Source organism: Pleurodeles waltl, chromosome 6, assembly GCF_031143425.1.
Source record: "Pleurodeles waltl isolate 20211129_DDA chromosome 6, aPleWal1.hap1.20221129, whole genome shotgun sequence".
NCBI lineage: Eukaryota > Metazoa > Chordata > Amphibia > Caudata > Salamandridae > Pleurodeles > Pleurodeles waltl.
Window position 1 is genome coordinate 839,614,222 of NC_090445.1, and position 27,558 is coordinate 839,641,779.

The 27,558-nt window shown below is 41.7% G+C and overlaps 1 protein-coding gene across 4 annotated transcripts in view; it reads left to right on the plus strand.

The window, feature by feature from the left end:
- LSR (lipolysis stimulated lipoprotein receptor) overlaps positions 1-22,264 on the plus strand; it is a 225,389-nt gene extending 203,125 nt beyond the window's left edge. For all 4 annotated transcript variants that reach the window (XM_069239546.1, XM_069239547.1, XM_069239548.1 and 1 more), the window contains one exon: positions 18,775-22,264. In XM_069239546.1, coding sequence (XP_069095647.1) covers positions 18,775-18,810 — 36 coding nt within the window. In that variant the 3' untranslated portion in view covers positions 18,811-22,264. The remainder of the gene's footprint in view (positions 1-18,774) is intronic.
- Positions 22,265-27,558: the final 5,294 nt, after the last annotated feature.

Consider the following 27,558-nt stretch of genomic DNA (forward strand, 5'->3'; position numbering starts at 1 on the left):
TTTTTTACGAACAATGCCAAAGACTCCAAAGTAGACAGATTTTTTTCAAAGAAATTCATTGAAAGAGACGGAGCAGAGCAATAGAGGAAGGGAACCTTTTCTCCCACACTTACCCAGATTTCTGGCCAGAGAATAAAGCAAGGTAGGGGTCATGGAAAACACCCACTTTAAGTTTTACCCAAGCTGCCACCACAAATTTGCAGTGTGACCTGCAAGAAGTCTGTAAACATTGCCTGCCGAGAGATCACTGGGCTGACTGTGAGGCCTGCGCCGCGTTCGTGCCAAAGACTCTTAAGGCTTGTGGAAAACAGAGAGAAGAGCATCACGCAGCAATGTTCAGCCAAAAACCACAGATGTCCTTGAAGGATCTAGGCCTTCCCAGTGACGACGAGCAACTGGCCAGAGGTGCTGAATCAACCCATGGGGGTTTAGACATAGAAATCCTCGAGGGGGACGCAGAGAAGAAACATGCGGCTAAGAAAGCGGCACAGGATGTCGAGAGAACACATGAGAAGGTAAAAACACTGCCAAAACCCTTGGAGACTAAGCTCCCTGAAAAAAGTCACAGATGGCAGCCCCGACGCCTAAGAAAACGGCGATCGAAGGTCAGCCGCGAACAGAGGAGGCTCACAGATCCCAACAGAGGGAGACAAAACCCACTGCGACTCGAAAGTCCCCTAAAAGAGATCCCAAGACTTTCGTAGGAGGTACAAAACACTCGGAGAAAGAGGGCACCCTTGACGCAGGACGCTGAAAAGTTCTTGGAGGTAGAAGAAAAGGCGAAGGCTAGAGGCCGAAATGGCGGCGTTCCTTCAGCACAGGAAGGAGTTTGAGGCATTGATGGAATTCAGAATTCCATGCGAGCCCTCCACGACCATAAACATCAGAGGAGGAAGCTGCCTTAGAAGCCCATACAGCACCAGAACCACATGAAGAAGAGACTGAGTAAGATTTCTTTGGTCATGAATGGGAGGAAGTAGTGGGAGATTTTGAGGAGGAATGGAATGTCCTCAAAACAGAAAGCCCAGAAGAGGAGGTCAACAACTACCCCTCGAGAAATAACTTTCTACCATGGCCTCATCAGACGAGCTGCTGAAACGTATAGTGTACCCTTGGAGGAGAGAGGAGACTCGAGCTTTCGCCTAGAAACCCTTATGCCAACAAGTAAGGGAAACTTGTATCTTCCTATGCTGCCTGGCATACTGGACCAGGCAAGCAAGCTTTTAAAGAGCCAGCATCAAGTAAAGGTGAAACACCAAGGATCGAAAAAAATAAGCCACCTTCACAGGACCCCAAATATATCCAGGGAAACACTGTGGCAGACTCCATCATTGTTACTACTGCTAGGAGTAATGCCCATACCTCCACAGGCCCACCACCCCAGAAGGAAAGCAAAAAGTTGGACTTGGTAGGGAGAAAACTTTTAAAGTGAGGTGTAGCACAATGGTGTATAGCCAATTCCAAAGCCCTACTCAATCGATACGCACACCAACACTGGGATAAGATTGATGAACTAGTAAAAACAAAATCCCAGAGTTGGACAGAAAAAGAGCCATGGCAATTATTTAGGAGGGGGAAAAATTGCCATCACTTGTTTACAATCTGCATTGGATGCAGCAGATACAGTTAGCAGACAGATGTGTGGAGGCACAGCCCTTAGACATGCCTGGCTCAGGATCTCAGGCTTTAAACCTGAAGTCCAGGCTTCAATTATCTGTAAACCCTTCACGAGAGAGGCATTGGTCGGCCAGGGAGTAGAGGAGTCCTTGCTACAAATAAAAAAGGACAATGAGACAGCAAAGGCGATGGGTGCCTTACAATACAGGGTTACTTTCAGGAGATTAAACTCACCCAGAAGATCCTGATGAAGAGGACCTTTTCCAACAGGACAACATCAATAAAGCCAAAGCAGCACAAATCCGGTTGGTCAGCAATCTGGGTACCACCAATGACAACAACCCACAAGACAGCCCTTTGTGGTAGAGGGAGGGCTAGAGGGCAAACCTCCTGATGTGAACAGTTGAAGACATCTGTTCAGAGAAAGTTGTGTTTCTCCTTTGCACAGGGAAAATACAAGGCTAAACTCATTTAGGATACTATTCAAAAGCTCCCCCATCAGAGTGTTCAATATGAAGAGGGCTTCACGTTTTCATTATCCCGCCAAGAACCTTGTGCACAAGGGTTAGCCTCACATAAGTTGAGTTGAAAATAACCTAATAAAATAACGGGATTAAAAGCACTATGAGCCTCTCTAAAACGATCCTGAAAACTCTAAGGGTCGTCAAATGTCCAATACTCCTTGACCCATTTGTGGAATTGTAAAAGCTCAACCCTAATAATTTGTCAGCTAGAGAAATGTAATAATACTTCAAGTAGATAAGGACTACAAAATTCAAGAAAAACAGCCTTTCAGTCAGGTTTCGGAGAGATCATTGTAATCATGCCGCCTTTAGCGTTCCCTAAAACTGCAGGGATAGCTGGGGAAAACCAAGAAACAAAACGTTTTACAAAGAAGGTATTGTTCACAACCCAAGTTTCTTGGAAGCAAGATAAACTCCAGCTATTCACTATGATTTTCCTTGGAGCCCAAACCAACAATATTCCAGTATAAAACTTTCAGAGAGTTAATTAAATTATTACACATAACTGTAGGGACCACATCTAAAGGAGCCAAGATGTGAAGAGTTGAAGGCACTAAGTTATCCAGTCAGTCAGAGCTATCCAAAGTGATCAGTGGTATGAAAGGATTAGAGTTTGGCATAATAAAAGGTGAATACATCCTAACACCCCTTTGTGGAAGGGACAAGAGTGCATTTGCCAGGGACGAAGGATAGAAGAAATCCCATGGTCTCACTAGAATGGAAGAACTGGAGGAGTAAACTGTAGAAAAGTGACAAAGTATCCTGTCACCTATCTCAGACTTGATATAATTTTGGCTCCATTCCACCCCACTTACCATTTCAATTTGATTTAATTAAAACAGTCCTCCATTCCATCGCCTGTTACACCAGTAAACCACTTTCTTAATCAACTGCTCCGTGATTACCACTGCCGCTAGACGTCAATGGTGGAACATTCACCAGGGTAACAGTGAATGGTTGAGCTCAAGGAAGCATGTTCAACCTTTTTGAAGGGACCTGCCAAGAATGACTTGCACGTTGAAGCCTTGTAGCAGTTACCAGATTGTACCCATCATAATGACTAGACAAATCTGGCAGGGGACATGTAGCCAGATATTTAGAAAGAGAGAGCACAACAGACGAACTAATAGCAGCAACCTGTAAACCACTAGGTCAGTTGTCTACTTGCACAACAGGTAGTTGTGGTAACTCAGAACTTCCTCCTTTTGTACCTAATTAGCCTTGAAATTGAGGTTTGGATGCAGGATCGAGAACAGAGGCTCCTTTGACATCACTAACCTTGTGGACCATTGCAAGGTTACCCCTCAGATCCACAATGGCCTGTTCAGTGGACGACAGTCTATGATAAATAGGAGCCAGTGAAGTCTTAATTAAAAACTCAGTTTTAACAAGCCAGTTGTGAAGCAGCAAAGATAAGCTGGTTTCTATAGCTCTATTGGAGTGAGTCTGTTGCAGGACTTTTATCTGATTGATTGACACATTGTTCAGCCACATCCCTTTTATCAATACCAGGAACCCTCCACACAATGTAAATCACTATAGTTCTTCGTTAGAGGGACTGTCACATTCCTCGTAAGAGCAGGAACAGTCGCTGGAAGGAAACAGAAATGGTTGTGGGGGGGGCGGAGTTTCAATGTTGGCAGTCACTGGTAGGCTTCCCAGCATTTCTGATGAAGCAGGGCTTCTCCTCCTAGCAAAACAGTTACCATGTTGATTCCCAAGCTAGATGTTAGTCTTGCGAGCAGCAGAAGCCATAGTTTTGTTGCCTCCCACAAGACCTAAAACCTCCTTTACTGTGGTCATGTGATCTGTCACGGGAGCACTAGCAGATAGTAGAAATGAAATAATTGATGATTAGAGTTTCCTTTTGCTCCCCTGGGATAAATCGGAAGGGGCTTTCTTTCACTTTTCCCTAATGTACACAGACATCTACCAAGTAACATTAACAGAGAAAGAAGTAAAAAAGAAAGAAAACTATAGAGACTGGGTCCATCCTCAAACAACTGTGGACGAGACCAGACGGACCCACTCTTCACCTGGTCTTCGACCAGGGCGCGTCTCATGCCATGGATGGCCCGCTATGACTTTGTATGACTGTGCGGTGCTGGCCCCACCTCCAGGGGAGCTGCAGTAGTCTGGAATGCTTAGTCCAGCCCTCTGCTTGCTCAAATATTGTCCCTTGCTGGAAGTGGGGAAGGTGTACTAAGAATTTGTATGGTCCTGCAGGACTGGCCTCCCCTCCAGGAGTGCGGCCCTTGTCTGGGCCTCGTAGTCCAGTCCTCTGCATCCTCAAAGATTGTCCTGCGGCAGGCCTGCTATGAATTTATATGGCTGTGCGGTGGTGGCCTCACCTCCAGAAGCGCTTCAGCAGTCTAGCTATCGTAGTTCAGCCCTCTGCATGCAAAAACTTGTCCATTTCTTTCATGTCACCCCTCGCTACCAAGAGGCTAAATAGAATTGCATTGCAGTAATGTTTTCAGTCTCACTAGAGTGAAAGTATACAGGATCTGCAAATACCTCTTGTGGTCCAATGCTTGTGTGTATCAGTGAATGAGAATATTTCCTGGTAGTGTGCTTACAATTATAAAAATAAACTGGCACCACAAGGATATTTAATTGCAGATGAGAAGTACATTGTTGTCTAATCTCATGGGGAGTTTGCATTATGTAAACAAACCCATCCACTGACTTTAATTTTGGTATTAGGCTTCAGTAGAATGTTTGAATTTTGCTGGATGATTGTCCTAAGGTAACTATAACACGCTCCTTATCCATGCTCTGCTAATTATCCCACATATTACTTCAGTCATGACGTCTTATATGACATCATTGATAATATCACTGCAACATGTGCAATAAAATTATTGATGAGAAAACTGTGCATCACAGGGGCCAAAGTTATAGTTACCTTAGGGCCTGAGTTAGTTTCTTGAGGTAACTGTAGCTGCTGAATTTCAGTGGTGTGTGTGTAAAATCTGTATCTAACTAGAACATCCTTATAACCTTTGGCTTTTTCACTGAATTTCTGTTTTTTTAATGCTATTTCCTCACTAAAACTTTGTTTTTACAGGGACCTTACAGTTAGGAAATAGAATTAATAAAAAAAAACAAATTCAAATTCACTTAAAAGAAAAGTTTACAGGGACCTTGTAGTTAGGCGCACATTTGAAACCTACAAAACCATATAAATTCACCAGTTACTCGCGCCCCTGCCATGCACAGTTTTTTTTTTTTGTCAAAAATGTTACTGCAAATATTACATTGACATTATCAATGATGTTCTCAAAGATGTCATGAGTGCTGTAATTTGTGGGTTAATTATCAGTGCATGGTGAGGGGGCGAGTTCTATCCTTAGGACACGAGTTACAGTTACTTGAGGTAACCAACTAGAACTGGTGAATTACTATGCTTTTGTACATTTAAAATGTGAGCCGCGTGCCCCCCCCACTCCCCCTCCAGTGTTAGAAGCCCCAATGAGATGGTATTCACTGGGGCTCAGGGGTTCTGAAGCTGACCACCTTTACATTATTTAGTGTTTTCCCCGGGGAGATAGTGATCTGCGTGCCCCCGCACCTTATTGATTTCTATAATGCCCTGGGGTGGTGGTCGTGGGGACGGGGGGCACGTGGCCCCTGTCTCATATTTAATTAGTCGCTCCAGGGGGTTGGTGGTTCCCAGGGCTGTGGGAGGTGGGGGTGGGGCTGGGCAGGCAGGCAGGAGGCCCTCCCTATTGAAAACAAAACAGTCCCCCGGGACCTGGCCCACCTGGAGGCCTATTTAAAAATAAGTGCGAGAGCCTGCACTTTCTGGGGGGATCCTTCATTTTTACAGCAGATTCGCGACCCTGTCGCAAATTCACTGTAACAAAAAAAAGAAAAATGCTTTTTAGCTTTTTGTGGGGAGGGAGAGGGGATCTAGCACCAGAGCTAAGGGGCATGAGGACTCTTCCCTGGCCCCTTTTTTATTTTTTACACTTTTTTTTGGGAGCCCCAAAATGGCTGTCAACTCTTCCTTGTTGAATTGTTGGCAGCCCATGAGAGCTGTGCATTTCCCTGCGAGATACATGGTGGACACACAGCAGGATGTTCAAGTCCACTTCAGAGATGCCCAACATCTTCGGCAAAGCTAATCCATTGGGCAAAGAAGAGCAGGAGGAAAATCTGGATGAGTCCACCAAGGTCTTGGATCATCCACTCAGCCTCGAATATGTTGACTCTGATGCCTATGAGCCGGGCCAGGAGTTCTTCCAAGAGAGGAGGAAGCTACCCCTGAGAATGCTCCATCCACCTTGGTCGGATCCTGTTCAAGTGTGAATACCTCGCCTTGCATGAGTACTGTTGATGTCCTCATCACCCCTCACAAGTACTGTTGAAGTCTCCATTACCCCTCATTGGAACTGCCTAAACCCTTATCACCTTTCATAAGCAGTCGCACATTGGAGCCAAGCACTGCCCTTTTAGGGGACAGGCATTGAGCTTAGTGCTAAAACTGCTGCCACCTTCAGGTGTGCTACTGCCCCCCAGCACTGGTTGACACCGAAGCAAAGCCTCTGACTCCGCCAAAGCCCTCGATAGTCGAACAGCACGATCCCAAATGCACGCCAGCTTGAAGACTCCCTGGTACCAGTTATTTTTCTCCAGAATTGGAACTTTCATAGATTCACATGCTTGAATCATTCCCCGTCGTTGAGATGGGAGTCCCCGGTTTATTACAGTAGCAGTGTTATGATAACTGAAGTGAATACAGGCCTAAAGCTCACTACATTAGTAGTCTATTCATGTCTTTTTGAGGAAAAAGACCCAAACCAGGTTTCAGCAAATACGGCTACCCCTACTCCTAGAACACTCCTGTGAGAAGCTCCAGCTCCTCAGATTTTCTACTGCACGTCATGCTAGGGAGTCTCCACTGAGCTCTGCTCAGTCACACCTTTCTGGAATTTATTCTAGTATTTTTTGACTCCTCAGAATTTGCTATTTCTAGCCAAAGACTTCCAGGTTTCTTCTCCAGACTGCTTTACACTCATTTTTTGTGAATTTTTAGCATCTCTGACAAGGAGAGGAAGCGTATCTTCAGAACCTGCAAGACCTGTGGGGAAAAAGAGGCTTCACTTGGAGGACCCCCACAAAGACTGCATTTCCTGCCTTTATCCTCAACACTCTGCCAAGGTCTGTAAGTTATGCAGAACCTTTTCTAACAAGACCCTTAAAGACAGAGAGGGCAGAAACTGAAAACAAGGCAGAATCCTGCTTCTGGTTCGGACAGTGAGGACTCTTTCCTCCAAGCAGGTTAAAAAAAGAGGTCACCTCAGACTGGTCAGTTGGAGAAACAACTTAAAAAGGCAGCTAAAAAGACCAAACATGGGTCTTACAAAACGCACAGGCCTTCAAGTTCTCCTCACAAAAAGGTTGTAACATCACACTGGGAAAGAGGTGAGCATTCTTTCTCCTCAGAATGTGGTCAGAAAGCGTCTTCTGAGTCTCCTCTGCCACCTCCATTGTCTAAGCAGTCCTTCAAATTGCTGTCTGTCAAGCTGTCGACGACTTCGCCGATGACCACATCGACGAGAACTGTCTGCATGGCATCGTCGACGACACCTACTATGACAACTGTTTATACAGTGTGCTCAGTCTCCAATGTCTCCAAGTCTACAACAGCGTTGTCGACGGCCTCCTCCGTCAGGTCGCTGATGCTGAAATTGGTGGTTGCCTCACCTCCGTTGACGATTCCAGCGTCAAGAACATCGTCGACAATTGCATCCTTGTCGTCGCCAATCATCATCACCGTGGATATTTCAGAGAAACCAAGAAAGTTAAAATCCCTGACACTGTCACACACATCACCCAGTAAGGTGTCACCCCTGATTCCTGCTCTTCTTTTAGAGGACAATGAAACTGATGAGGAAGGGCCATTTAGAGTGGCCCATAGTCCTTCTGAGCTACATATAAAGGGTCAGGATCTGGGAGACGATAACCAGTATTACACTCAGTCCTTTTATTCTCCTGATGATCAGTATTCGTATCAGGAACAAATGATTCCTACGCCAGGATCTCTTATTTCAGACCTCCAACTAATGTTAGCGAACTATAGAAAAAGATTCCCACCAGTTGAATCTGAAGTCCAGCAGACAATTATGCCTTGACCGGTACTTCTTCCTTCTACGCCAGTTAGACCACGGATATTACCGTTGGATGTGCCACCACACACACACACCTCTTTCAGCCCCACCACGTCTGACGATGACCGGGAGAAAGGGGAATTGACAGATCATATCACTGAATGGGATGACTATCAGATACTTTAACCATCTTCACCCTCTCCAGTCCCTGCAGACTCTCCACCAGGGGACATTGGTGGATTTCACTGTATGTTGGAATGGGCAGTGAAAAGGTTTCCACTACCTATGCCAACAAAGCCGATGGACTGCTTTCTCTATGACTTTAAGGAGCCCTTTCAAAAAAGCGTAAAATCAATGCCCATTGTAGACTACATATGGAGCGTAGGTATCAAGGTCATGAAGAATCCCGCCACCTTTACCGCGGTCTTGTCCCGCTTGGATAAGAAATAAGGCACCAGATGACGCCCCAGTGTGCCTGACTGATCATCCCAAGCCGGATTCTGTTATTGCTCAAGCGGCACAGGGCAGGCCTCGAAATCCTTCAGCTCCAGTCTCTGCTCCACCTGATAAGGAAGGGAGAAGGCTTGATAATATTGGGAAGCGTTTCTCCTTGATGTCCTCCCTTACAGTAAGAATGTCAAACTCATTAGCTGTTATGGGAAGACTTGACAGGCAGCTATGGGCTGACCTAGCTCTTTATATAGATCAACTTCCGGAGGAATCAAAAGTAGAAGCACTGAAGATAGTACAGGAGGAGGAAAAGGCTTCAGCGGAAGACCTCGTCTGTGCAATGGATATTGCTACTACGGCCTTTCGTCGGTTGGCAGGCACAGCTGTTTTAAGGAGGCAGGGCTGGCTTCGCACAACATTTTAGACAGGAGGATCAGAGCAAAATTCTTGACTTGCCTTTTGATGGGGGAGCTCTTTTTGGGAAGCATGTTGATGAGCCTCTGCAAGCTATTAAGACCGGTATGGATACGGTAAAGTCCCTTGGAACCCTGCAGTTCAGAAAGCAGCCCTTTCGGGGTGCCAAAGGAAGGGGGATATCCATCCTACAGACAGGGGTTCCAGCAGTATAAATATCCTGCTTCCAGCTCAAATATTCAATCCTTTCGAGCCCAAAATCAGCAGAGGCAACCTCCGCAGACAGCATCTGCTAGAACCGCGCATAGCACAAGAGCAGGACGACACTCCAGAGAAACAGGTCGCAGGCAATGACTTCTCTCTTACTCCAGCTACTTATCCTTCTTCAAGTCTCATAATAGGGGGAAGGATTTCCTGATACCTGCACAATTGGCATATGGTCATCTCCGACAGTTGGGTGTTGAATCTTATTCAATTTGGCCATACACTGGAGTTCTTGCAAATTCCACCACCAAGACCCCCCCACTCCCCTCCTCCATGTTCACCGAAGAACCACAAGCTCCTCAGAAAGGAAGTACAGTCGATGCTCAAGAAAGGAGCTATAGAAAGGGTCCTGGCTCGGAGCAGAAACAAGGGATTTTATTCTCCTTTCTTTCTTGTCCAGAAGAAGTGGAAAAATTGGCGTCCAATCCTGGATCTCGGAGACCTGAATACTTGCCTCAAAAGGCAGTCATTCCGTATGATTGCGTTTCAGGATATTCTTCCCCTTCTCAATCTAGGAGATTATATGTCAACCTTAGATCTTCAGGACGCATACTTCCAAAAGGTCTACTCATACTGGTAGAGACGTAAGTTCATGATTTTGTAATGGGTTGATAGCATCACATTATCCTTACATTTTAGCATCTTGATGTTAAGGTCTGCATGGTCAAATAGATCCAATGTTGGTCAACTTTTCTATATATACTTGTTTAGTTTAATATAAGGAAAAGAGTAGGGTTATCACTTGCATTATGTAATTCTGTAACTTTAATTCTGTATCGTGTATTTCTGTACCTACCTTTAATTCTGTATCACTGTGAATATTTTTCGTTTTATATATTGTTGAATGTAATTTATATTTTTGCTTAGAAAGGGAGATATGGTATCTAGGATACCTGTACCTAGGCAACTGTGTAACCAAAGAAGTTCTAGAATACAGGGATAAGAATAGTAGAGTGGTGATAGTTGGAGTTACCTTGACAGACATAGGATACATTGTACCTGTTCCCCAATAAACTGCATGCTTACCTTACAATGGAATGGTTTATTGCTACACAACCCATAGCTTTCAGATCACACCTGACAATCTTGACGTATATTTTGGTAAAGGGGTAAACTATGATACGGGGCAGTCAAGCACGAGCACCATCTGGTCTCCGTAACCCACTAGAAAAGATCAGATTTTAATGCATTGAGGCAGATCCAGTTATGACTCATCTAATCTTGCTTGTGGGAGACTTTATTTGCTTTTATATTATTATGATGTCGTGACCTCAGTCGTCTATTATCCTCAGATGTCCACTCAGAACTTTTAACTCAAACATGAGTGTGAAGTCATCCAGTTAAACACTGTGAATCAATAAACATCAAATATAACATCAAATAATCAACATAATCAATTGGAGTCTGTAATTTAAACACACAATGACCTATGTGGCCATGAATCACAACACCAGTTTAGTAAAATTTAAACATGTATTGCCTTTTAGATTAAAATGCTAAGTCCACGGAAACCAAACGCAAGACCAAATGATAGAAATACAGAAACATCACCAGCTGTCCAAAACGCCTGAAAAATCTTAATCTAACTATCGCAGTTAGCATAAGACATTCCAAAAGAATAACGCGGAGTGACAGTATAATCAAATGGAAAATAGAAATGGCGTACATTTAGCTATGCGAATGAATGAAATCACAATCACTTAATATACATTCAAAAAAATTAGATTTAGGTCAGTTGTCCCTAACCAACACTCTAAACCAAAAGCATGTTGTTGTAAGCAGAGCACATAAGGAATAAGTGCTCAACCAAGATTCATCTCCTCAATCAATGTAAATATGTCTGTATATCCATGGACTTTAATCTTTAAGTATACTTGTGTTATTATGTACTCCTATCATATTTAGAATAAGTACCCTTTAGTCTATAGTGAATTACTGTAAATAGTTAGCAGTGGTATGCTCCTGGTCCACCTTAGAATGTGAGGACAAATGGACTGTCTGGGAGCTAACCTTAGAATGTTGGTGAAGCAGTGAGAGGCTGGTGGTGACTTGAGGAGTTCGTGGAATAAAGTTTCTTCATCTAAGTTGTTGTCACTTGATTAATTGCAACAACTTTAATTTGGCGAGGATGGGATGCTGTGCAGGGGACAGCTGAACTCCTCACCCCTGATGCCAGTGCTGTCACCTACTCTTGCCTCATCATGTTGAATTTCTGAGAAGAAAAAGGCAGTCACAAGCATCAGTTCTCTCTGCGTGGTGATACTATCTGTGCCGTTCAGCTGAGTTCATATATGTGTTTGTGGACCAAGGACCGTAGTCCGAGATAACTGCTGTTGTACGGGACGGCAGTGACAGGTCAGTGTGCCAGACAACTATCGAAGAATTTGGACCTATATTCACTTAATACGGAGGGAAGAAGTGGTTGGAGACGCTCTTACCTGGAAGTAACTTGAAGTGAATCGGTTCTTGAACCAGGCGTGAGGCGTCGTGTATGTGGATCGATAAGCGACCAATCACAGCAGAGAGCGCAGATAATATTTGTGGGGTGAAGCATCCGAACCAGCTGAACTTGACGAGAGGCGTGGATCGGGAGGCGACCGATCTCAACGGAGCGCAGGCTGGAGTGGCGGAGACCGCAAGGGTGATTGTGAGGTGAAGGCAGCCAACTAGCGAGCCGATAGGAAGTGTTGGACTGGAGGCGGTCTAGTCAAGCGGAAAGCAGCGCCCTAGGGTGGCGCTGAGGTGGGCGGAGGAAATAATCCTTAAGCGTGGTAGGAGGCATATTTTTTATGCTACCGCTACAACCCAGCAGCTGCGCTGTAAGAGAAACGACGAGGGAAGTGAACCAAGTCTGGATAGGATAGACGGCACGTTTATCCTAGCGCTAAGGACAGACATAGAATAAGGAACCCTCGGTTACAGTAAGGAACATTGTGCAAGGGTCTACAGGAAGGACTGGCCTTCGTTTAACTGTATTTTTGGGGTCAATGTCCTGAGTGAACTATATAAGAATGTTGAGTAAGTGACTGCCAGAAATCCTTAAGTATTTGTACTTGTGTATTGGATAGTTGTGTTAGTGTATGGTGGGTTCTCAAAGAATATACCTTTCATCACATTTAGGAGTATTGTGTGATCATGACAAATACTAATTCATATTAAATAATCTGTAAGGGAATTAAGTCCAACATATAAAATGGCTGCTGCTAGCATGTCTCAACCTCCCCCGTTCCTGAATGAAGTAGGGGAACCAAGCTTACTGTGGAAGGATTGGATACAATTATTTGAATCCTACCTAATAGCTATTGGTGGGGAAAAATGTTCATCCTTGAGGAAGCAGCATATCCTGTTGTATAACCTGGGGATACAAGGGCGGAAGGTTTACCATAATCTAGCAGACCCTGAGAAAGAGGAAGAAGATGGGGAAGAACTTGATGAATACGAGAAAGCAGTTAAGAAATTAGAGGGACATTTTGGACTAAGAATTAATATTGTTCTAGAAAGGCACAATTTTTTTTCTAGGACACAAGGTAAGGAGGAAAAAGTGTCAAATTACCTTGCATGTTTGAAGGGACTCGCAACCACCTGCGATTTTGGATGCCTCGAAGATTCGTTGATCAGAGACCAGTTGGTCAGATGCACTAACAATAACAAAGTGCAGGAGAAATTATTAATTCTGAACCCTGCTTTAAAGGAAGCAATTAAGGTTGCCAAGGGAATAGAGCACACAGTGAAATGCATGAAATTTATGAAAAATACCACTATTCCAGATGAGGTAAAAGAGGTTAAAATTAGTCCCAAACAAGAGTTTAAAGAAGTAAAACATGAGTAAGGAAGTAAAAATCAGGAAGTGTTACACAAGAAAAATAACTCCGACAATACAAGGAGTAGATGCTATAGGTGTGGCAATAGCAAACATTTTGCAAATAACCCGGAGTGCCCTGCTAGACGTTGTGTATGCAGGAAATGTGGAGCCAGGGGACATTCTGCAAGAGTATGTAAAAATGATAAAGGCGAGTTTGGGGGAAGTAAAGTTGTACATAAAGTAGAAGACAATCAGGAGTATCATGATAAGTTTGTGTTACAAGTGAAAGACTGTAATGAAACAAAAGGTACAACCGAGACATACCCTTCGTGTGACATCATCTTGGATGGTGAGAGGATAAGGGTGTTTCCCGATTCATGTTCACCATTCACATTTATAGATTATTGCATCTATGAAAACTGTTTCAGGAAAAAGGGATACAAGTTGTTACCAGCTGATATATCCCCAGGTGAATACAATAATGATCCGATACCCTTGAAGGGAATGTTAAATATGCAAATTACATTTAAGAATAGACAGACCACAGGTAAAGTTTACTTTACTAATAGAGGGTCAAATCTGCTAGGATGGAAACATCAAAAGGAGTTGGGTATACGTTTGGACCCCAATTTAGAAGAACCTGTACTCGTAACGGAAAATTCAAGCAAGGATTATGCTCTATGTAAGGAGTTCCCTGAAGTTTTGAATGATAAATTAGGCCGGTTAGTTGACTACCAGCACAAAATTATTCTTAAGGATGAAGCAAAACCGATTTCTCATAAGGTAAGACCTATTCCCTTCCTCATGCAGGAACCATTGAAGCATGAATTAAGCAGATTAAACGATTAGGGGGCTTTGAACCAATTGAGAGCTCATTATGGCTGGCCCCCACTTTAGTAGCCAGGAGGTAATGGCATACGCATATGTGTTGACTTAAGAGATTTAAACGCATGTATTTGGGTAGAAAGGTTCCCCCTACCCAGAATTAATGACATGTTAAGTACCATGGGCCCAGCTCAGTTTTTTAGCATTATGTATCTTTCCTCAGCATACCATCGGGTTGAATTGCATCCTTCTTCACGGGCACTAACCTCCTTTATTACGCCGTTTGGTGCTTTCGGATATTGCCAAATGCCATTTGGACTAACGTCTGCGACCGCTGTGTTCCAACGCATTATGCAAAGTATCTTGAAAGGAATTGACCACGTCCTATGCTTCCAGGGTGACATGTTAATCTATGGTGATGCTAAGGAAGAACATGATGATACCCTCAGAAAAGTTTTTCGAGTGTTAAGTCAGGCTGGCATGACAATCAAGAAAGAAAAATGTTGTTTTGGGGTGGAATCTGTAGAATACCTTGGGCATAAAATAACGAAAGAAGGGATCCAACCTAAATACGCCCTAATAAAAGCAGTAAAAGAAGCCCTTCCCCCTATGAATAAACAAGAACTCGAGTCTTTCCTGGGCCTAGCCGAATACATGGCAAAATTCGTACAGAACTTGCCATGGTTACTGTTCCCATGAGGAAACTTCTGAAGAAGGATGTATCTTTTGTTTGGAATATAGAAGTGTGGCTCAATGGTTAGAGCGGCAGACCCTGAAGCAGAGATCTGGCTCAAGACCAGGGTTCAAGTCCCGCTTCGGCAGGTCTTGGGCTCAATTCCCCTTGACCAGATAATTCTCGCCTCGGTGCCTAATCTAATTCATGGGTCCCACTCTGCAACTCTGGGCAATAGCTTGCTTAATCTCCACAACGGCCCCAACAGCGCTTGGATGCCTGGCTTCACCCTGGGGGTGCTGTTCCTCACAGGGAAAAGCCAGGAGGGGTTCCATAGCGGTATGAGTACAGCGCCTTGAGACCCTAACGGGTGAGTAGTGCGCTATACAAGTGCTAATTTACATTTACATTTGCATGCCAACAAGCATTTGACAAAATCAAGGAGGCAATAGTTCAGTCACCTTATTTAGGACATTTTGATTCCAAACTAAAAACTTGGGTGACCACAGATGACAGTAGTCAAGGTTTGGGGGCAACATTGTCTCAAAGAATTGATGGTCAAGATAGGATTATAGCCTTCGCCTCCAGAGCTTTAAATGAAGCAGAGGGAAGATATTAAACTATTGAAAGAGAAACGCTAGCTTGCTACTGGGCAGTAAATCATTTCAAATTTTTCTTGTGGGGCCTACCATTCACAATCAAAACCGACCATAAACCTTTAGTCGGTGTATTTACCACTCAAGGTAGAGAACGGGCTACTCCACGAATAGCCAAGTGGATGATTGGTCTTAAAAATTATAATTTTAACGTACTGTATGTTCCTGGCAGCAAAAATGCCATTGCTGACTACCTGTCTAGACCCATGAAACGTGATATGGAAGGAATGGATAAGCAGGTATGTATGAAGTACGTTTTAACACAAGAACCTGTATTAAAGGTGGAACTAGCAAGCCTCACTAAAGAGGAATGGTAAGTGAGACCAAGAAGGATAGTGTACTGAACCTACTAAAAGAAAAAATTGTTAATGGGTGGCCTAGTAATTTGAGAGATGTGGAGGAGGATCTAAAAGGATACTGGGATGTCAGGTTGGAGCTTCATATTTGTGATGAATTGGTCATGAGAGGAAAAAGGGTCATACCTCCTGGCAAGCTGTGGGGTAAATTAATTGAGTTAGCGCATGAAGGTCACCTAGGAAGAAGTATGACGAAAAACAAACTGCGAGCTACGTACTGGTTCCCCAAGATGGATGGGTTAGTGGAAAATTTGGTTAGGGAATGTACAGTATGTCCTATGAGTGACCAGATTAATGTAACAAGGAAGGCCTCCTTGTCACCTATGAGTGTTCCATCAAAACCATGGGACAAACTAGGGCTGGACATTTTGGGTCCAATAAATCACGTGGGTAATAGAGGCCGTTACATTTTTGTTTTGATTGAATATCAGTCACATTGGACGATGTTTAAAATAGTAAACCAAGTAACGACGACAGATGTTACTAACTTTCTAATTGAAACTTTCATGAGAGAAGGAGTTCCCAGTACATTAGTAACGGACAATGGAGTACAATTTACTTCTGATGCTATGAAAGAATTCCTAAAAACTTGGGGCATCCATCACTTCAGGACTGCCTTATACAATCCTAAGGCAAACGGTTTGGACGAACAAATTAATAGAATGTTTAAGGAGTGAATTCAGAGGGCGAGAATGTCGAGTGTATCATGTGAGGAACAGTTAAGACAGATGTTGTGGTCTTATCACACCACACCCAATGCAGTTACTGGCATATCACCTTTTCAATCCTTGAAGGGAAGACATCCTGGTACCAAGCTCAATCCTAACTGGTTGAAAGGAGGAGATCAAGTGTATGTGCAAAGAGAAGAGTCCGCTGAGTGTGTGAGACGTAAACAAGAAAAGTACAGGAATTGGTATAATGACAAATTTAGTACCAAGGACAGGTCATGGCAGGTAGGACAGATGGTGAAAGTTAGACTTCCAAATCGCATACTAAATGAGAGCAGTAAATTCTCAGAACCACTCCGGATTAAGGAAATTTATAAAAATGTCAAATTAGAGGATGGTAGGTACTGGAGCATGGACCGTATTGTACATCATCAAGAGATGAAGAATGATTGCAAGGACAATTTAACAGTCGAGAATGAAATTGGAAATTCAGCAAACTGTAAAGAACGCAATTTAAGAACCAGGAGGAGCCCTGCATGGCACAATGACTATATTTTCTCTCGTAAAGGAAGGGAGATATGTTGTAAGCAGAGCACATAAGGAATAAGTGCTCAACCAAGATTCATCTCCTCAATCGATGTAAATATTTCTGTATATCCATGAACATTAATCTTTAAGTAAACTTGTGTTATTATGTACTCCTATCATATTTAGAATAAGTACCCTTTAGTGTATAGTGAATTACTGTAAATAATTAGCAGTGGTATGCTCCTGGTCCACCTTAGAATGTGAGGACAAATGGACTGGCTGGGAGCTAACCTTAGAATGTTGGTGAAGCAGTGAGAGGCTGGTGGTGACTTGAGGAGTTCGTGGAATAAAGTGTCTTCATCTAAGTTGTTGTCACTTGATTGATTGCAACACGTGTGGGCTTCGTGCAAAAAGAAAAAATTAAACAAAAATTAGTTTGGGAAACACCTAACTAGGGCGCTAACCAAAATAAGCAGTTGGATTTTCTAAGAAAGAAAATCCTGCAAGAAAGACAAATGCACATTGGTTATACTTCTCCTAAATGGATCAGCAAATGGTAGAGCCTTCATCAGCAGAGCACTGGAGCATCAGGACATGAAGGGAAATAGTTCAGCAAGTTGGGCAAAATATAACTGAAATTGTTAAAATCATAGGCAAAGATAGAAACACATCTAACTCAGCATAAAACTGGAACCAAACTAACTTACATCACCTAAAACGTTGCTATATTGAAGTCCCTAAAATTACTGACTAAGCTTTTATTGGACATGACTATGAGGTATTTTAGTTTCCAACCAAAGAAACTTCTTCTGCACATCAGATGCTTCTCTTCACGTGTTCTGCAGCCATGATTGGTTTATAATGTCACTCCTCTCTTGTCTTCTTCGGACACAAGCTTCCGTGATTAGTAACCTTTAAAACTATGTGAAAGCATAAAATGTGCTTCCTGCCAAAAATGAAACTCAAACAGAAATAAAAATGTTACATGAAAAACATGACATTGATCGCTGAGGCCTATTGTTTAGGTTGTACCTTACTAAGCAAAGAACATACGTTTTCCACAGTGTGCAAGTCACACAGGAGGCTTGAAGAAAAATTATTTTTGCAAAGCTAGCATTCTTTTTAAAACAACATACCTCTTGAAAAAAATTTAAACGTGAGGCCTTTGAACTAGTGCTAAGCATGAAAAATAAAAATTTCATTTAAATTTAAACCATTACCCTGTAGTACACCATTAGTACTCATCTTGTCAGAATATTTCAATATTTTCACTATTTAATTTTATGTCGAACTATATTGTGGCTGACACCAGAGTAAGCATGTTTCAAAGTGCACAGTTTTCAGTTAAGCCTTTAAACATGTTAGGTTTATTATTTCACTATACATTTTTAGTGACACATTTTTCTTAATGTTTGCTCTCTAAAAAGATAAAGATAAGGATATGGGAATCATCTTTATGCATGTGGAAGTTAATCTCAATACTGCTGGGAAACAGAGGTTTCTGGTGTTATATTCTTGAAACCTGTCATCCTTACCAGATCCCACTGTGCTTTTCAAACAATTTCTTCTTGTCTTTAGAGGACTGCTGGTTGATCCGTCGGCTGGAATGGGCAAAAGTGTCAACAGGGAGATACCAGATGTTAAGCTAGCAGAAAGTGTAGTTCCTTTCCCAGGTAGCAATCATGCAAAATATTCTACTCTCCCAACTGCCTATGAGGTTGCCTTGGTACATATTCTTTACTAAAATGTGAATAGAAACTGGTGTAGCTGTATATTATCTAGGGCGGTTTTGCTGAAGTAGAATTGTCAGATGAGTGTGTATTGCACTTTTGTAATAAATGAAAAACATAACATTTACAAAATGTTTTCTTTCTTTAACAGAGTAATGCATTGAGCAGAGACAGCCTGGTGGTGTGAATTTCATCAAGAACGCTGGTTTGATATCCATTTTCTCATCTGCCATTCACAATTACCTTTTTATTTAACATGTAAAATGTCTTGGGTAATAAGTAAGCAACCGCTCCAAAGTGAAATAAAGCACAAACATTAGCTTCTAAGAGGGCAAGGCAAGTACAACATCCAGGAAAAAACCCTAAATAGATTCTTTCTCCAAGTGTTGCTGCTGTGAACAGTAAATGGCCACATCATACTTTGGTGTATTAACATCACAAGATGGCATGTTTGTTGTTCACTCCGGAATTGTCTGATGTCAACACTGCTTTTACTGACAAACAAATGGCATTATAAAGTTGAAATGATCTATACAGATATTAGCACCTGTAAGGGTTCTTACTTATTTAATCGCTGTGAAGAAAAAAAAACAAGCTGGTCTTACTAGGAGTACACCTGGACCATACTCTTTGTAGAATATCTGCTCTTTATCCATTTCTAATGTGTAAGCATATTGAAGCTGTGGTCATTGCTGTTTTCATCATTCTTTATATGACAGGTGGCATTAAGTACCACTGCACTACTTTTTAAGTCTATTGTGTCTTTATAGAAGTGCATGTGTTTAGAACAATGAAGCAAACTCAATTTATAAAAGTTAATCAAGATGTATATTTTATGATAGTTATGTTCTTTTAATGCTCTGCTTTTGGAATGTTTGTCCAGATTTCAGTTCATCAGCACGACATGGTGTTATAAAAATGTTTGTGTGGTTCCTAATCAAGTTGTGGCGTCCTAATGTTTTCAAGGCAAACTGACCACTGTTTTCTGATCCTTACTAGCCTTCAAACTATTTTTGGTTTCATATTGCTTTATAAAGGATGGTTAACAAGACTAAATAATATTTAGGGGGGCACTAAAACTGGTAAAGTACAGTGTACCTTTAAAGACCAGCCATCATTAATTTTCATAGGATGGATTTTACCAACTTATTCATCAATAACCACGTATGGATACTCAGTCCTGACCCTTTAAGTGCTGTGCATGGTGACTGACGTTGTTGAGAGGAATAAGCTCTTGATGAAGTCTCAGGAGTTGCTTGTATTTTTGCTTTACACGGATTGTATCTCAAGAAACACAATGTTCCATCTCCAGTTGACTGACAGGCTGCATTTCATTTTGTCATGCATTTCACAAAGTGCCTGCTCCTGTGGAACTCCATGTTAATTAAACAGCCTTCATAGAAAAAAGAACTGACTTTAGTAGAGAAAAATATGAATGCCACTTGTGGCTGCCTTTTTTAATCGTGTATTGCCACTTGTTTTTCTCAAATAAGCATACTGTGTTCCTTTTAGAGACCGTGTTGAGAACTGTATTCAGGATGATGGGAACCATTAAAGGAGATAGTAAAAGTGATGCTTAATTCACATTAGCTGTGATATTGTATGCCTGAACTGATTAGTCTCTTATGGTTATCACCATGTCCTTGTTTCCTCCAGCTTCTGCCTTCGGTGCCTTGCTGAATTGATAACTTTTGTGACCGTGTTTTGATATAAAATGTTCGATTTCCTTCAGAACGCCGATGTTATGAGGCAGTTTATGATGAAACCAAACAAGCAAATGTAATTTTAAGAGAATTTCATTTTTAGAACATGCTTTATTACTACTGAACCCCGCTTCCATGTTTCTGTTATCTTCTACCATCTGTGATTAGCTATGGTGGGATGTCTTACACAAGAACACGAAGACCGTCTTTTGAATCTTCAGATTTAGTTTCTAAGATGGGTGTTTTTAACTACTGAAACGTACTTTGTGCTGGGAAAACTGTTCTCTATGTTTTATTTCATGTAGTTGTTTTTTTAAGTAAAGTCTTTAAATGATAACTTGTAATGTTTGCAAAAAGCAAATCCCATCTAATAATGCAAAAGGATAAGATATCAGCAGGCATCTTGTCTGGCTTAGACAATCTGAAATAGACATTTCTTCAGCGTTAGGCATGTCGGAGGTGATCCAGAGCACGCAAAGAGGGTAAGAGATGCAAATTTAGCCTTTGTCCCAAACATCGCTTTTAGTGAAAAGTGTGTACCCTTGACTTCGTACAATTACAAATGTTACACAAACACATGTGGTTCGTTGTCAAGTTTCTTTATAGTTTGCATTTAAGTAAATCTTTTAAGAATGTACAAAGGAGCTTCATTTTAAGTACAAATTATGAATGTGCCAACCACCCGGAGAACAAGGATGGTTGTAAATCCTGTCATCTTTCGTCTTCATCTTTATAGCGGATATCGTCTGCACAACTGTGTAACTATTATTCATGCTAGTGTAAAGAAATGGTTACAAATAATTTATACTCATGTAAACTGTTCGAAAAAAATAATGGAAACTTTTTTTTCTTTTTTTTTTTCCCATTCGAAAAATGCACAAGAAAAGCTTTTGGTGCATGTTTTTATTATTTGAAGTTACTTCTTATACTGTAATTTTATGAGTTTTTGTTAATTTGTCCTTAATCTGTTGGCCTTTCGGTCAGTCTGCAGCAAAATAGATTTTATGTGTGTGTGTATGTATCTATCTATATATACAAATACATATATTATATATATATATATAAACTCAAATATAGATAATCAGCAGCCATAATAGTCAGTGATGTTGCATATGGCCTGTACCCTAAAATAAATAAATAAATTTTTTTTAAAAAAAAACAGTTGAAATCGGAAAGTCGCTTGAGGAAGAGTTTTGCATTGCACAGTTGTTCACTTTACAGCATAAATGTGCAGGCTGGTGCGTCCCTAGTACGTGGTCTCTTTATTCTACGTTACTATGCAGACTGTAAAAAGTTCCTATAGGGCGAAAACACACACACACACACACACACACACACACACACACACACACACACACACACACACACACACACACACACACACACACACACACACACACACACACACACACACACACACACACACACACACACACACACACACACACACACACACACACACACACACACACACACCCCCCCCCCCCCCCCCCCCCCATTGTTGTCATAACTCTTGTACAAATACAAGCGCAATGGTTTGGGTTAACTCACATTTCCTGGTTTTTACCAAGCTACATTGTGTACTTTTAGGTTACGGAACATTTGTATTTTAAAATACATTTAGTAATAGGATATTTGTCCCATGTTTTTAAAATGAAAACATTTGAATTGTTGTTGGTTTATGTTTTTTATAATTGTTCCCATACCTCTGTTGAAACCAATTAAGAATCGAATTAACTAGAATTTCAATTTTTTAACCACTTAATGTGCAACTTTAGCTGAGAATTTGTATTTTTACATTAGTGGATGGATTTTAAAACTGACATCTCCCTTTGTATTTACGTTTTTTCTTAACTGCGTTTTAATTTAAAACAATACAATCAACTTTTCTCAATGTGTTTTGTATTTTTCTACAATAAATGATTTGTACATACTCGACCTACTGTCAGCGTTTCGTGTGCCGTCTCACATAATTTCTGCTTTGCTTGAAGTGCTTGCCATAAGCTACATCTGTCATTAAAAGAATAAGTGTGGGGGCCCAAAGATTTGCTCCAAAGTCCACAACTGGCACTATCGAAGGTCTCTGCCGGATACCAAAGCTACATAGTCATGATTCCACTGAATGTCTGTTTAATCCACCACCAGACACTCCTTGCTTCTTTATTTAACCCCTGTATGTTTTCATTGCTGTTTTCTTTTCTCCCTTTGGGTCTATTTCTCCATCTTTTTCTTCTTCCTTTTGCTCTTTTTCTGTTTCCTTTTGCTCTTTTTCTGTTTCCTTTTGCTCTTTTTCTGTTTCCTTTTGCTCTTTTTCTGTTTCCTTTTGCTCTTTTTCTGTTTCCTTTTGCTCTTTTTCTGTTTCTTGGTCTGGTTCAAAGTATGTTGAGGAAAAATAGGTACAGGACCCCAAAAATCAGTGCAAACAGGGCTGCAACTGCCAACACCCATTAAGCACTGGGCTGCATGCAGTATTGGCTTGAAAATGTGTTGAGGGAGTTCTCATATTAGAAATAAATTGCATACAAAGTGCTGTGACATTCGTTTTTTATTCCTGTTTGGAAGATCTTGTTTCCAAAACAATGCGATATACACAACATTTCAGTTACAGATCAGCAAATGTGACATCTTATTTCCATGTCCTAATTACATTTTCAGTGGTGTTTTCAGGGATCCCCAGTAGTGAAATTGATGTGATCTGATATTTTCAAAAACAAAATTAAAAATCCAAAAGTGATTGCACCTCCGTTTCTGTGGAAGTGATGAAAATGTTAATTGCAAACCTCAGTCGTTTTATCTAGTAGTGTTTATTTTGGAAACACAGAAGTACATAAGGTGCTTCTAGGCCTTGTTTTGTTTTACCCCAAAGCATAGATACATTCCTTTCTTACCGACTCCTGTGGCCTGCTGGATTTCGGGCTTCGAAATCACAGTGATTCCTGGTTGCGGTGTCATGCTGCCTTTCTATGCAACACTTCAGAGTAGTGCTTAATCATAATCCATTGGGCATTTAGCACAAACATCACTTGGGAGATAAATTAAGGGCATCATCCAGCCTCCGTCTGTAAACCATCAGCTCGACTCCTGAGTAACTTGGATAATTCAGCTCAGTATTACCTTTGATCCTGGGTCTACCTCACTGAAAACTAAACTGGCCCTCAGATAGTTGCTCCATGGTCCACATCACAGTTTCATTTGTGTTGGGATAGTCGCTCTAGGGGTCACTAACTCAAAGAAAACTTAAGTTGGGTTACGATCATCACTCTTCGGTGCCTCCCTCAGCCAGCCTGATGATTGACTTAGGTTGATTTTGCTCCTTGGCTTACCGGTTTGAGAACCTAAATTCGGCTGTCGCTCCTGTGTTACCCATCTTCCCCACCCCAAACCAATAAACAAAACAAAAAAACTGGCAGACTTGGGTGAATTCCCCTACTATGTTTACATTGCAGAGAAACTACGTTGGGATTGATATAGTCACTTCTAGGTTAATACTAGAGACTATTTTCTGATGAGAGGGGGATTGTCGCTCCTGAGTTTACATCCTGTTTTTTGAACAGCATAAACTGTGTTGCAATAAATCGCTCCTGGATTTGCACGCTGACAGCTTTCAAAATCAGTGTACAACCCAGGGGTGCACAGAATACTTTATCTAGTATATCTGAAATGAAATAAATCGGAAACAACACCCAAATATCCTGGAAGAGGACCTTCCGCTGCACCAGGGAAGTACACATCATCAAAAGAAAAACAAAAGCTAGCAAATAAACCATAACGTCAACTACAAGATCATTACATTATCTAATTACGAATGCAACTATGTCACTTGCCATAAAGAAATTACAGCTTGATTCACAAAAGGAATGCATGTTGGCTATATTTTCAGGACTATCTTACTTTAAGTGATATGCCTCTTGTTCTTGCTCTTTTCCTGACCACTCCTCATTTGCGTCCACTGGAGAAAGTGATATGGTCATACTACCTACTAAGATGAGTGAGACAGCCTCTCTCTCTCTTTTGTGCCTTTGATTTGGCTTCCTCGGACATTAAATTCCCTGCCCTACACCTCCTTCCTTCTGACACTAGAATACCAAGACTATGACTTGACCAGTCTGAGAGGGATACACAATGTCAAGAACTGCTTAAAACGGTCCCAGAAGTGCGCCAGTAGAATACACATTGTTGGCTGCAACGTTGTGATAAGTACTGGTTTAAAAGCCAGGTTAATGTGACACTTTGTTTCAGAGTTCTTTATTCTTTTTACATGATTAATCAAAAGCATTGCAAATCATCAATGAAAAATCTATGTAGGTTCAATAAAAATATATCAAAAAAACTATCGAACAATACTAACATGGGCCCAGTCTCTTTATGGTACACTGTAAAACAAGGAGCTAGAAAGAACAATTACAGCAGGATGAATGACGAGGTTCGCAGGTTTTTAAAACTCAATTAAATTACATCTAGATGATAAAGACGCAGACATCCCACAGTAGGAGCAGTTAAAATGCAAGTATTATAGCTAGTGTGCTGTTGTTTTAATGGACTCATCTGGCTTGATGAGTGGGGATAACTTGAGTGCCAATGCCACGAGCTCTGAAACTGGCTTCTTTTTAGGTGAGGACAATCTGGGCTAGACCAGTGCTATGAATGCCTTAGACTTCTGGAGCAGAAGAACACTGTCTACTGCAAGAAACAGTATTTCTGCACTGCATCCCGCAACGGAAAAGGCAGCCTTGTAGACTCATCGCCCTAGTTGCCTGGTAGTAAGTAGCTATGCAAGAGACTAGTCCTGCGGGGAAAAGTCGCATCTCCCATGCCATGAGAGAAGAGGCCCACTCATTCTGAAAAAGGAAAGCTGCGGCTTGAGTGACTTAAAGGAGGATGCTTCTTAGCAAAGGAGAGCCTAGCTATGCAGGTAGGACAAAGAAAAGTATCAGGCTCTTCTGGGAACCAGAAGACTTCTGGAGGGCTGTCCTGATTTAGGTCTGTGCACTGTAGATGGATATATGCTGCGCATAAGTTGTGGCTCGTGTGCAGCACCAGTGCATGCTTAATAGGGGTGGGTCACTAGGGAAATCAAAATATCCCATGTGAAGCACTAATATCTCCCTGTGGGGGAGCATGCAAGCTGTTTGGTCTCCCTAGGAGAGCTCTTGCACCGCTGTTCTTCAGTTATCCCCTTTTATAAGGGTGGAAGTCACCTGCCCAGTCCCCATTTTCCTTTAAGGGGAAAGGGGCATCCGGTACAGGAGCACTGACCGTGGTCTCCAGCAGCCAAGAAGCACCTGAATGGACCAGCATGGAGAGCAGGAAGAACCAGTGAGTGAGAGAGCTTCAGGAACTGCATGTATGTGATGCACCTTTGAAGTCCAGGGCAGTAGCATTAGCGAACAGATTAGCACACCTTATAAGGCACAAAAGCTTCATAAAATATGCTTATTGGGCAGTGGGTGCTCCCAAAGAACTGGGAAGTCTTGGTCGGCTACCCTGATGCGCTTGATGCCAGAAGAAATATTTTACAACTGTAAGTCTCCCAGGGGGAGAATACATGTAGCCCAGAAAGGAGAGACACCTGCTCAAGAACCACTTCAAGTCCTTAATTTTTGTTAATTCCCTGAAGTACTGATCCGCACATGTTGATTGGGTCCTAATGGTTACTAGGCAACCAGGATCAACTGTGGAAATGATTTCTTATTGAATTGTGCGTTTTAGATGGAATGGTCTTTCTTAGTGAAATATTCCTTTCTGATTACACATTAATTTTTGGTAAAATGTCATTTTTGATTAAATATTTGCTTGAGAATATGCTGAAAAGTGTGTCAAAGCCAATAGGTCTGGCGTTTAATGTTTTTTAAAAAAACATGGTTATCTGGAAGATCTTTTATAGGAAGGATCCTAAATTACTGTTCCCACTATTACTATGGTTGCTGTTTGGTATACTGTTTTTGCCAACTGTGGATTGCTTACCATTGTATTTTTATGTAGTATTTATCTTTGTGGGTAATGAAGTACTTTACCTTTTGAAAGTAAAACACTGTCTGGACAGTGATTCTGATTTGCGTAACTGAGTTATGAAGCGCCAGTCTGCATCACCTCCCTGAAGGAGCCTTGGATTCCTCAGCCCTAGCTCCATTGAGAGTTGAGTGTGTCTGGAGTGTCATTAGAATGGTGATCTAGAGATACCATTTGTCAATTACCTCAATTGAGTCAGTTTGAGCCCCCCTGAACTGCACGCACAATTGTATCAAACCTCTTGGTGCCATGGTTCTGCTCGTTTGTAAAGGGGCTAGTACATGCAGCACACAGTGTATGTTATGCTCTCCATCTATAGGATATGCCATGTTAATAAGAAACTCCACATAATCTGGAGAGACCATGTCATCGCTCAACATCAGACAGACATTATTTGAGATGACTCTTACCAATAAACACTACATGCAAAGCTAAGCCTTGCAACAAATGCATATAGTACCTTTAAGTGAAGAGTAGGATGCCACAGACAAGACTGGTGCCTCGACTAATCAATCATTCCTTCCAGCAAGAAAACAATCCTCAGTGTAACTTCATTCTCAGTGCACTTTTGTAACTGCTTGCCAACTTACTAATCCTTGGAGAGCCAGAAGCGTACCTTATTCATGTCTAGCTGTAATCGATGCATGCTGGATGACAGTGATGTCCTAATGATAAAGGAATCACCACATTTGAATTCTGCTGCAGCCAGCTGTAATCACTGAACACAGCATAAATATACTCTCTTGAAGGTCAAGTATGTCAACCCTGGCCCAGTAGATTATTGCAACTATATACAAGAGCTACTGCAGGGCATAGTTTACCATTAGAAAACCAATCCATCTAAACACCACAAATCGGTACTGAAGAGGATGGTAGCCTGCCCATGATGAGATCTGCTACAGATACCTATCATTCTAGATGACTTTAATAGAGTCCATGTGTCCTAACAAATTTCAGTGACCATCAACATAAGTAGACATCATAGAGTAGTAATCATGTAGAGATTGACTGTAATGTGGTCCACTGAGGTGATTCGCTATCCAGGTGCCTTTCTCCTTCCTACCCAATCACACAAAACTTGCTGAGTGCTTGATCCAGCTAGACTATTCTTGAAAGGAAATGGTCTGGTAAATGCAAAAAGATAAATACTTTTTCTGTTATGGCCATAAAGTCAGTACAGAACCTGCAGAGTATATTCTAACCACTACCTTACTACAATCATA